At 42.6% G+C, this 12,278-nt stretch overlaps 2 protein-coding genes across 2 annotated transcripts in view; one reads left to right on the forward strand and one right to left on the reverse strand. All coding sequences in view use genetic code 11, as the record gives it.

Moving 5' to 3' along the window:
- Positions 1 to 169: 169 nt before the first annotated feature.
- On the forward strand, positions 170 to 8,712 carry EGR_08235 (hypothetical protein; the record flags this gene model as incomplete). Its single annotated transcript, XM_024497484.1, has 8 exons — positions 170 to 228; positions 1,867 to 2,050; positions 2,572 to 2,640; positions 3,155 to 3,306; positions 3,493 to 3,742; positions 3,992 to 4,042; positions 8,049 to 8,285; positions 8,572 to 8,712. The coding sequence occupies 8 exons, from the start codon at positions 170 to 172 to the stop codon at positions 8,710 to 8,712; spliced, it is 1,143 nt and encodes a 380-aa protein (XP_024348079.1).
- Positions 8,713 to 9,956: 1,244 nt separating this feature from the next.
- Positions 9,957 to 12,278, reverse strand: part of EGR_08236 (hypothetical protein) — a gene marked incomplete at both ends in the record, with an annotated part of 3,538 nt that continues 1,216 nt past the window's right edge. Inside the window, 2 exons of the mRNA XM_024497485.1 lie at positions 9,957 to 10,025; positions 10,063 to 10,190. Coding sequence (XP_024348080.1) covers positions 9,957 to 10,025; positions 10,063 to 10,190 — 197 coding nt within the window. The remainder of the gene's footprint in view (positions 10,026 to 10,062; positions 10,191 to 12,278) is intronic.

Genomic DNA, 12,278 nt, shown 5'->3' on the forward strand with positions numbered 1-12,278 from the left:
CTAGATAAAGCACTCTATTGTAATCGGGAGATATAATCCGATAAGTAAATTATTCCACCAGACATAGTTTCTCTTAATTCCATTTTAAAAAATACATGTAAGCTTCACCGAATTAGTGTGCTTACCCATTGCTTATCAAAAAAAAAGGTCATCGTGTTCGATCGTCCTGATGGCGTTCCAACGACCCGAGAGCCCCACGGCTCTGGACTGCGTTCGCCTTAATGAAAAGTATGTCTTGTTACTCCTGCCCATATTAACAATACATTAGCGAAGGAATGCAAAAATTGATGGAGAACAACTGAAAACAACAAATAATGGGGAGGTGCAAGTGATGGGGTGGAGACATACCCGTGCAGTATGACACACACAGCACAACCGCTATTATCTTCAACATTATCTCTCTCTGTGCCTTGGTAGATGTCTACCGTGCATTTATACTAGTCTCCTTTCCATCTGGCAAATTTCATTGGAGCCCTTCTCACGCTTCATTTGACACAAATGTGATGCCGCTTTCTTGCTCACACAGGCTAGGACTGCAAAGAAAATTTTGCTCCATTGAGCGCTGTTACTATTGCAGAGCAAATGATTCTTGGTACATCATATCAGTGGCTTGGAAAGTGCAATGGCAAAGATGCAGCACATGGTGGAATGAATTGATGATTGGAAGAAGCTCTTTTGAATCAATTGCTTCACTAAGCGCTTTGGTATTTGCCGACAAAGCTTGGTCTTTCACTGCGCAGCCTTGTACTGGCAATGTATGTCCTACATCATTTCATTCATTCACTTTGAGAATTTTAATAATTAAGACAACCTCTTCATCAAAATGCATGACATAAAATGCCGTCTGGTGATGAGGTGACATATTTCACTCAAATGTGAGAGGCAAATTTGCTCCTTCTAATCAACCATATCCGTGCCTTCTAACGCACCCACCTACCCACCTCCACGTCGATTTGCCAACGCAGCTAATCTCTCAACGACAATTGTAACTCCTTTAGTCGCTTTCTCAATTATACAAACTGCTTTTGCATGTGCGAGACAACTGACTTGAATGACTTAGGAATATGCTAGTTCATGGTATACAGAATGTGCTTTCACGCACTTAGGAGCTGCACTTAGATTTTACTAGCAACAAGTTTACTCGCCAAGACATTATCCCACATTGACCTCATTTCATTTAACACCCACGTCTGCACCATGCTTGGCCTCCAATGCTATTTCTTATGGCGTGATGGTGGAGTGGGTGGACGTAGTACGTGTGGCCTCACGCCCACTCTCTACAGAAACGCTTGCCAACGTAGAGAACATTTACAATTCAGAGAAAATCCACGATGGTCAGCTATATCATATGTGCTATTGGTTTCATCTTCCTTGCTTCATATTCTTCTTCGCAAATTTACTCTTGCTCACCATGGTCATGGTAAGTCATGTCAAAACACTCCATTTCTTCCCTCACTCACTTTCACTGTTACCAAATGGCAATGCTGTGAACCGTTCTTTAGGAACTACTTCGTTAGTTTCAAGCTTAATGTTGGCACTTGACTTGGTTCCACCAGGTCCACTGCTGTGAGTGTAAAGTAAATTCCTCCTGTGGCACCATTTTAAAACTGCGATCGTTTCTCTTCCAGAGCAATTTCGCTTGCTGGTATCATCACAAATTGTGGCACTCAAGCCGCTTAAGCAGATCACGGGTTCCTGTTTCTTTCCCTCCACTTAGCCTTACAGACAATACTGCACAAACCTGCCTACATGTTATTATATTCGTCAAGTACATTAAGACTTGCAAGCTGGAGGCGTGGAATTCGCATCAGCACCACCTCATACCACCACACTAACATCTGCTCATACAACTCTCTTACCTCCCAGGTTCCAATCTTCGAGAGCGCTGGACAACAGAAACGCGTTGCTGCAACATCTACTTAGCTGGATCAAAGTACTCAGTCTCCAGGCGCACCACATCCGTTCGGTGTGGGTGCACGTTGTACCACTAGTGCTTTCTAGTCCTCAAGTGCTGTCCTCCCGTCAGATTATCTGTACATCACTGATCGGTGTGATTTCTTCCATACTCCTCAAGCTCTCAATTCCAACAGGACTCAGGACAATGCGGATAACGCAATGCTTTCATTGTTTCTTAAACCCTGGGCATAATTTAGTGGCCACCACAGTCCCACAGCTTGTATTTCCACCTGATGGCATGGTCACTGGACCAAGCCATCAGCATCTTAGTCTTTCTGGTATCAGCATTACATTCTGCCGAATTTCGTACATTCGAGAAAGGCTTGTAATGCTTCAACAAACAATTTGTGGTAAGTCAGATTAAGGACTAATAATACTGAAGCCAAATGCAGTAAAAAAAGTGAAGTTCTCGGAAATATCACTTGTGTGCGTTTAATGTTTCGCTTTGAAGCTGCAGAGTAATAAATACAAATGCATTTTGTTTCAGTTGACAATTTCTGGTTTTATTGGTTTTCAGGTTAGCAATTCAACACTGGCTTTGTTTGAGTTCTTGCCACAGGCGTCCAGTTGAAGTAAGCGATCAGTTGACCATCCTACTACTGCCCGTTCGAAAAGGCGTGGAGCAGCGACAACGAGAGCCTTGAGGAGTGCATTCAGGAGCTCGCTCGATATCATCAGGGATGCGTGAGTCAGCAATCCTTAATGTCCTTTCCTATGCCTTAGGCAGATCCTTTCGAGGATTTGTCCCACCTTCTTGCTAGCCCTTGCCAAATCCACTTAGCACAGTGCACGATCAAACGCCAGGCACTTTGTCATTTGCATACACTGGCTCACATTCTGTCAAGTTAATTCCATTTCGCAAATCCATTCGGTTCTCTCACAGCAAAGGAATGATGTCCGTGGAATGATTCGTTCATAGTGCATTTTTATGAGATTGTAAATTGTATTGCATAGCTAAGGAGTAGATAGTGGGGGAAGAAGTGTAACTTTCCCTCAGGTCAGTAAGGATATTCTACAATATTAGCGATTTTTGCTTTAGATGTCTGATACAAATTTCACTGTGATAGTGATACCCCGATCTAGGGAGAGAAACTTCAACAGCACTGTCTCAAGCACCTCAGGTTTGAATAAAATTAATTTAAACTTAAATTAAATTAAACGCAAATTAGTACGTTATTTTCTAATGCTCATTGTAAAGAGTGGGTGGATGCCTTTCTCCTACGATAGTCTTAAATGCGGATTTTGTGCTGTTGTTGTTGTTGTTGTTGTTGTTGTTGGTGGTGGTGGTGGTGATGGTGGTGATGGTGGTGGTGGTGTTGAAGGAGTGCACCAATCAAGATCATCCCTTTTGTGCTACTAGTCGTGCTTACAAGTTCAAATGTGTGGGGCTAGATAAGTTTTGCTCATGAAGGAAAAGAGCATTAAGGACAAAATGCTGTGTTCTTCTTTTCCATACCTGCTCTATTTGATTCCACTTTCTCATTTTCTACTTGCGCTGCTTTTCGTCACTGGAATTCGGTCAATCCCTCACACTAGGTTTGCTGCAAATTACGGCGACTCGGATGATGAGAATAGTAGCAAGGATGAGGAGATACATTCAAATTGTTGCTGTAATTTGGTAAATCAACTGCAGGCTACTTCTTCTGATGACAGCCAGTCAGCAGCGGCCACAAGTGGAGAGGAAGGTACACTTCTTCCATGTCTCAAAAACCGAATGCACAATCACCTTCAGCGCGAGTTTCATAGTAGTGACAGCAGCCTCGATCGGACTAGTGGCAAGGACAAGGTGAATTCAAGGCTTTTAAGGCTGTATTTACGTTCATCTAACTTGGGCTGATTTCAATTACAAGAGTAGTGAACTATGTTTTATCCCTGGCAGAAAATTCACCTGTTTTTACCACTTTAAGTGATGTAAATGGGGCAGTTCCAGGCTGTTCAACCCCATCAGTAAAGGCATTTTGCATTTCCGAGATTCAGGTAGCTGATTTCCTATTAGGGCTAAATCTGAAACAATTCTTTGTTGCCTTCCTTCCAGATGCCTGCTGTATACCAAGCTACTGATTCTTTGGATACATCTCACAAAGAGGTATGTTGACTTTTGCTTGTAGGGTATAGACTACAATAACTTGTCCACTTTAGGGTGTATGTTCTTCTTGCTCTGCAAGATTAAATGAGGTTTCAACACCAGCTAATGGGTTTGTTTGTTTGCATTTGTTTGACCATCAGTGATGCTATGCTCGCTTTGTCGGAGTATGGATATCAACCCGTGAGGAAGTGAGTGTGATGTAGTGATGAGTGTGAGTCTTCTTCCTACGAAATTCCCCCTTCGTGCCGTAGAGTTGTCACAATATGCGCCTGCTGTATCGATATATGTTGACTACCAAAATAGATGCACTCCTTCGAAAGCACATCTCGCATATTCTTTCCACTAACAGATTATTAGATGCATTCCTCTGCTTCAAGCCAATGAATACTTTGCAATCACTGTGTTGCTTTCATTCAGCAATCGCCCATTACCCACTTTAAAATTAAACGAGAACGTTCACTCACTCACTCACAGCTCCTTTCTGCACACAGAGAAGGTGTTAGTTGAGGTCAACTGCAAGGCACTTAGACACAAGTGGCCAAGCCGTCCGGTCTTGTCATGACGGTGGAAAGGACAGTCACATCAATCATTCGACGTCGTCATCTTTGTGTGTTTACGTGACCTCGCCACCTGACAGCGTCCAGACTTGGGTATTTTGTTGAAGTATCTCCCCACCATCACTAGAACCTCATCGATGATTAAAAGCGCATTTGAAACAAACGAAAGGAGAGTGGCTTGATGCCGTGCTGCGAAGCAGAAGACGTATCATTGCATAAACTTGCTCAGGGAATAGAAGAGCATGTGGTTGGAAAAAACTCGTCGCAATTATGCATCACTTAATTTATTCACGACCTACCTTCGTGCTGACGTAAATAATATTTAGCTGTAAAGTTGCTTCCATTTTCCTAATCATTTCAAGGGCTCAAAATATATTACTGCCAAATTATTTGTCCATCAACTGACTCGTTACAGGTACAGGCGGCTCAGTTAGATTTGACGCGGAAAGGCATAAATAGGTTACTTTGAGCAAATTGCCTGCAACGACTCACAACTTTGTTCGACAATGAAAAAGGAGGAGAAAGCAGAATTCAATCAACATGAAATTTATTTATAAAGGCAAAGAATAATTTCGGGGTTTTAGTGCGGGATTCAAGCAGAATTGGCATAAGAAATGGAGTAGGTAATGGGAAAATATTGTCAGTAGGCATCAAAAGTGGCAAAATAACACAGAAGAGGTTGGAACACACAACATTCTGTGTGGCTCTCGGGCTTTCGTTACATTAGCATGTTCGTTTGTTCACTCTTTGATACTTTCAACTAGTTAACCCTTCAAGAGCATCTGCATCGAGAGCAGTGCAAACACGACTAAAATGAAAACAAATAGTGCGACAGCTTGCAGGCTAATCAAGTCAAAAGTGAGATTGTCTAACTTTATTTGGCCCTCCTATGGCACGCCACATTACCGGTTTAAACGCCTTAATCAAATGGAGATAGATCTGTGGGCAAACCGCAGACAAATGGAGAAAAGAAGGGTGCTAATCCTCCTCCATCAGAGGAGTTACCATAATTTGGACGTGGTGGATAATTATCAGTGACCTGACTCCAATAAAATAAATAGTTATCGAAGGCACTCAGCCCCCAACAAATCATCACTATCATCTTTGCTATCAATATCGTCACAGCTTCGAAGTGGGTAAACAACTTGCATTCCAAAGTGTAGGCCGTTTCACGTCCTGGAAGAGGGAAATCAGGAGAGAGGTTAGTCAGCTAATTACAGCACACTAGGCAAGTGAATTTTGCTGATTTGAGGAAATGTGTTAGGATGGTGAATGTGATTGCAAATGATCGCCTAATCAACTTACCCGAGGAAGTTGTCGCTGCACACAATCGTCAAAGGAAAGGAGGAAATAAGTCAACTTCAATGCAATGCAAGTATTTATTGTGGCTTTCTAAATTCATCAATACAAAAGGCGTTTTTGTTGCATATATCAAGTGAAACTAGTAAAGCAAGCCTGGTCTAGCATGAACCAGGATATCTTGCAAAAGTGAAAATTAAATGAAACTTGGAGGTTGTAGCTGGGGCTGGAAACAACTGTAACACACACGGGAATGTGGCAGCTAAAGTAACGCATTAGCTTGTAAATATTATGAAACTGCGATTCGAAATGCGGCGAATTAAATTGGCAGCTGAAATGTGCCGTTTGATTGTAATGGACGCAGTTTCCCTTCTGCCAACAAATTGCAAATTCGCCAAAGTTGTTTACTAAAATGCAGATATAAGTTGCTACTCTCCATGTAAAGCGGACGGTTTGCGAATTGAGCATGAGCCAACATCTAATGATGGTCTATTTGATGGTTGTCGGTTGGTTGTTGTTGCCGTACAGGCGGTACTATCACCTGGCGATTGAGTGTCATGCCAACCATCGCCTCATTCTTCACGTATACCTACTTCACACATTTTTGGCAATTTTGCAAATGGAACAGCCTTCTATGTTTCAGTGTATATGCAATGCAAGGGACGTGGGGCAATGCACTTTGCATAGATTGGACTCAGAACTGAGCACTGAATGTATGTGTGCAGTACAACATGGAGGCAGTAAAATGCATCATGATGAGCATACATTTTGCATCATTTGCTATATGCCGCTTTTGTAGCCAACTTTGCATCACTAATTTGGTCATGATACGTTTTTCTTTACTTACCCCTTTTACCCTCGTATTCTGAAAGTCACAACAAGTTCGTGATCGGCAAATATTCACTGCCAAATTGCTCACTAAGCTCTCATCAGCATCAAATATTCCTGACTACTCTAACGGACTTCATGCATGTTGGAGTATATTGCAAACACAAAGTAGAACTTAATGCTGGAATACGTGGCATGGTCTGGCATTATGTTCATCGTTGAAAAGGCATGCGTTTGAACTCACCTTTGCATTGCGCAATTTCTGGCGATTCACCTAAATCAATGCAACATGTTCAGTAACTTCGAAAAAAACGCCATGCATTTTACATCTATCACACAATCCCTTCCCTCTGGATAAGACATAATTTTACTTCAGGTAATGAAGCAACTCCATTGCAAAGAAAGACAGCAGTCCTGCTTTATCAGAGAGATCTTCACTCACCTTCCTGCATCCAATCTACAGTTATGATCAGTTTGCTGTGCGAAGTAGACCATTCAAAAGTGCTATTTTCATCCTTGTAATCTCGTGTGATGGTCACGACGAATACTCTCAGATCTGACTGCGTGTCTTGTGTTAAGTCACCTTGAATGGGTAGAGAAAGACATGACTGGTACATTCGTTGAGTCATTACCTATGACTCAATTTAATGCTAAGCAAACTCACGGCAAAAGGACCTTTCGGATCTACTTATAGAACGGCCATTCCAAGAGCACGCAAGATCTCCGTTTACAAAAAAGGCAGCCTATATTTTAAATAAAAATAAGGGACGGATTTGACCCATCATAACGTCATGAGAAAATGATGCAAAGGCCAACTCGAGTGTTGCCAGGAATACAAGGTGATGCGTTCGCAACATCGATAAAACAATTTACAAACCCAAGATTCACTCTCTGCGCCCTGAACAGCAAATTTGAGTTCCACATGTGTTTGTCCACGGAGAAACCGAGAAAGTGGAAACGATATCTTCAAGTCTACCTCATCTGCATGCAAAATATGTGCTGATTACACTCCCTCATTCTACCTTCCCTCAACACACAAGTAAATGAACGGCGCGTTTTCGATAGCAACAGACGCAGGGTGACACATCATTGTGACTGATGCTTATGCAGTGGAGTTGCAGGGAAGGATCAGGGTGTTCTGCCTGGCGAATTCGCGATTCAGTGCAAAAGGATTCAGCGTGTGTCCATTCGTCTCCATTCCAATCATCAACGCACCTCGCAAATCGTTATTGAATTAGAGCCTCTCTAGTCATCTCCACACAGACAATAATGCACTTCATGTGCAAGGCACACTTTTTGGTGTATGCACGGACGTGTTTTAGGAAGGAATGACAAACTTGGAGATACTGCCACCTCCTGAGAAGTTGACAATGCTGAATGCTTCAATGTCCTGCAACCACAAAGACGCTGCAAGTGCTTCGCCTTATCTACGGCCAAAACTCACTCCCGCAGACGGTCACCACTCAAAACGTAACCTTGTCAAAATCGCCGAATCCCCCGACTTTTGCAGTCAACACGCCACAGTGCGAATTATGAGGGATAACACCTGCCACAAGCATGTGACATTGAAGCAATGGGTTCATTTTCGCTATTTTTAAGGCTAATCACAACAAGGCATTCCACAATCGAGAAATAAAACAGCAAAGTAACAACTAAACTCGTGCATCATTAAAGTGAATAAAGTGGCCTTTATTTCGCCGTGACTTATGGGAGTTGGAGCATCTTAAATGAAGAAAGGATCTCCTAATTTGACCGTCCATAACAACAAAAGCCTTTAACAACTACTACATAAAGTAGTTTGACGCCAAAATCCCGATCAACCAAGGCTTTATTTCAAACCTGAAGATTTCTTCTCCTCTGCAAATCAGTAACACTCCGGTTGCCAACATTGTCAGCACGGGTATGGTGTTCTTCGCTTTGTTACACATCTCTCTTGGAGGTGAGTGTGTGGATCACGCGTCCACCCACACTGCCATTACACCCTGAAGGAGGTCTTGAGAGGCCAAGCAAATTTGAGACGCGTGCGCTGAATATGAACTAGGTTAAAATGTCAGAGCGTCTGAGCGAGTAAATTTTGCATTACCAAAATCCAATGACGGCTGCAAAATATGAGAAGGAGCAGTCTGAATACCGGCAATCTTGCATGTTCAGAAAACGTTGGAGACAAACGTGACGCACCCCCAACAGCCGGTTCTTCCACTTGTCCAATTGACTACAGAAATGTATCACATATGCAGTTGGCATTTTTCGTTGAGGAAATAGCTTTATTTGCTAATTTACTTTAGGGCAAATGACCATGGCGGTCTAAGAAGATATTTTACAGAGGTTTTAAATTCTATTATGGAGAAATTTTCTCAAGGATTTATTGAGAAGGAAAATAGATTCGCCCGATGTATAGTTACGCATTGAACTTTCATAATTTGTTGGAAAATGTCAAATTGTACAGAAGAGCCAACATTAAACACCAACCGACTCTATCATGCGTCTCGTCTTGGTGAGTGTAATCCTCACAGTCGTCCACCCCATGACATTTGACATTTTGAAAGTGAGGCGAAGCTCAGTGCGGAATCAGTGGGTGGCGGGTTTCAATCCGCAATAAGCATCTCATAGGGCGTGGGGATAGATCATGTTGAAGACAGTTGCCATTCTACTCTGCATGGCATATCGCTCGGCTATGCGTCAACTTCATTGCTAGCAATTCTTCATCGTCCACGCTTCTTCATTCATTGCTCTCATTTCTCGTTAAGGTAGAGTGAGATTAAATCACTTTTTCGTTAAAGGAGAACGAGTGTCCAGAATTGTGGGGTTCTCGTGTTGTCGGACAGCCGCCACGACCATCTGACACTATGAATTATCGTACTGGTGAACAATCGGCAAGAGCGCTGATGAGCTGAAATACGCATAAAAGGGGATCGCGGGGAACAATTATTGAATGAATGAATTGTATATAGGAATATGCTCTCCTTTTCCCATAATTTGTTCCCGATGAATGTAAATAGACGTGTCACGGCGAGTGCCAACCTGTGGCCATTGTTCCTGCGGCAAACGCAGTGAGCCGGATGTCGTTTGAGGCTGACAAATGCATGCCCAATGGCGTTTCGGGGCAGTCCCTGTTATCAGAATGGAGGTGTCAATCTTTCCATACTTACAATGCCTTCCCGGCTTGCCTTCATGATGCACACTTATTTATACCAATGGATTAGCTACAAATGGCTTCGCTTTGATTTACTCTAGTCAATATGATACCACTCTTTTCCCACATTTTGCTTCATTTGTATCCTGTATACTTGACTACACTCCTACAATTTTAAAGAGGCCAAATATACATATATATACATATATATTATAGATTCCAATTCCAATTTGACTGGCATTCGCCAATTTCAAATAATTTATGCCCATTTCAGCCGTCTTTGCATTGCAGGTGATGCCAATACTTGTGCTAAAAACAACCATTTGTACCACTAAGGTTTAATTCAACAAGTGAACTAACCCTTGCAACCGAATTTGTTAGAAAAAGCGCTGCTTATCTCGAGAATGAAAAGGAAAGTACAACTTTTGATTTTTTTACAAAAACACAACAGTGCCACCGCTTTTCTTTCATTCGCCTTGAACTGATGCTCACTCCCACTCCATTTCAACGCGTGTCTATCACTTTATGCTTGTAGGTCTAGCAATATTAGCTCCATCCAATCACCAGAGTCCCACGTTCTGGCAAATGGTAATGGCTGACAAATGAGGCTTCAGGACTCAAGCCAGCCATTCCGCATACTAGCACTAGTGAAAGTTGTCGCCGCTGTTCAACTTTCCTGACTACGTTCGTTAAACCCAACACTAATAGTGCTCTTTTACAAAAGCCATCACACGGCTGGTCAGCGTTGAGCTATTATTACTCTTCAACCGTTGGGTCACCGACTTTCATTTAAGCCACATCAGTTGCGATTTACCACCAATGCGATTTCAGCAAAAGTTACATCTAGCCAAATTTCCCTCGTAATCACCTAATTTGGCCAATATTTTAATGCTGATCGTAGGAAATGATGTCAGCTTGTGTGAGTATCCACCAGTGTAATGAGGAGATAAGGCCTCGAGAAAACGTCGTCTTGAATGCCCACACCATGTGCACAACCGCACGCTGACATCGCGAACACGTTCGCGTACACCTGCGTGCAGGCGTGCGTTGATTTGAATGTTGGGCAACGAGTCAACAGTTGGTTGGCATTACTTTCGCCTTTCCTGAGGCATAGGCACATGTCATGATGGAGGTAATTGCAATTCTACTTTGCTCGGCATGAGGCAGTAATATGTTGGTGATTATTCCAAGAAGAGATCAAGATTTGCTCTTGTGCCTGCTTCTCATGTCGCATAGTGCAATACCTCCTTCTTCATTGCAGTGTCCTTTTCAGCAGTCCATTTCAACTCCATCGCCTAAGTGCATTAATCCGTCATGTAACCCGGCACTTCCCACATCACTACATGACTAGTTGCCATCGCAGTGATAGATTGTTGTGGCCATTGTTCCACCAACGCTAATCAAACGTGCACGATTGGCATTCTTCAACTAATCCAACGTCACCGCAGATGGATAAAGCTCATATTCGTTGGTGAAAAATCCACATTTACCAATATTGTGGTGCTAACGATATTCGTATAGCCCGTTCCTAAGGAACCATGGAAAAAGGATGGTCTTCCACTAAGTGGTTACCTTCAGTTAACTCACATCACTGGACTCCCGTCGCAAGAAGAAGATTTGGTCAAGTAGTAGAGTTAACCTGGAAAAACCGAAGAATTGCCATCATCACACCCAAAAAATGAACTACGTCTACTGGTTGCGGCAACGTTTGAGCAAATTGAACGATTTTACCAGCAATGTAAATTCAGACAGCAACAACCACTTGTCGAGCTATTTCTTGGAGATTGTCAACTATAGGCCAAAATTGGAAGATATCATGACCAAAATATTTGTAAAAATGAGGCTGCGCAGATGAGCTAACCAATCACAAAACCTATGATTCTAAAGAAGTGAACCCAAGCAACTACTACTGAAAGCTGGTGCCCAAATTCTCAAAGAGCATCTTAACAACCGATATTCGGGCAAAAAGTAACACGAATACCATCAAAGTAGGCATGGGCAACCGACCGCTACAAGGCACTAAGCACCATCAAGTCCTCTTAACATATCCAGCCTTCACCTCGAAACAATGAAGAGCACCACACAGTTAATTTCAGACCAAGAAGTCGTACACGTTTGTACAGTCTTAAACCAAACTAATCTGTGTGCCAGAAGCGAAGAGGTACAACCGCAGCTACCATAAAGTGGAAGAGAACACCTGCCACAAATAAGTGACACTAGGCGCAACGCCTTAATTTTTACCCACCAACAAGTAACATAACTGCAAAGGATCCAACAAAGTGCAAAAAAGCAGGAAAAGCTTGGACTCCCAGGAATCATCATCCACAACACTCAGTTTGTTCAGCTCTTCCTCACTAACACTACCCACTGCCTGTGGAACAGTCAGGTCCTACAAAAGAGAAATATACCTCTAATGAGC

This window comes from Echinococcus granulosus (assembly GCF_000524195.1).
Source record: "Echinococcus granulosus chromosome Unknown EG_S00100, whole genome shotgun sequence".
In the NCBI taxonomy this organism is placed as follows: Eukaryota; Metazoa; Platyhelminthes; class Cestoda; order Cyclophyllidea; family Taeniidae; genus Echinococcus; species Echinococcus granulosus.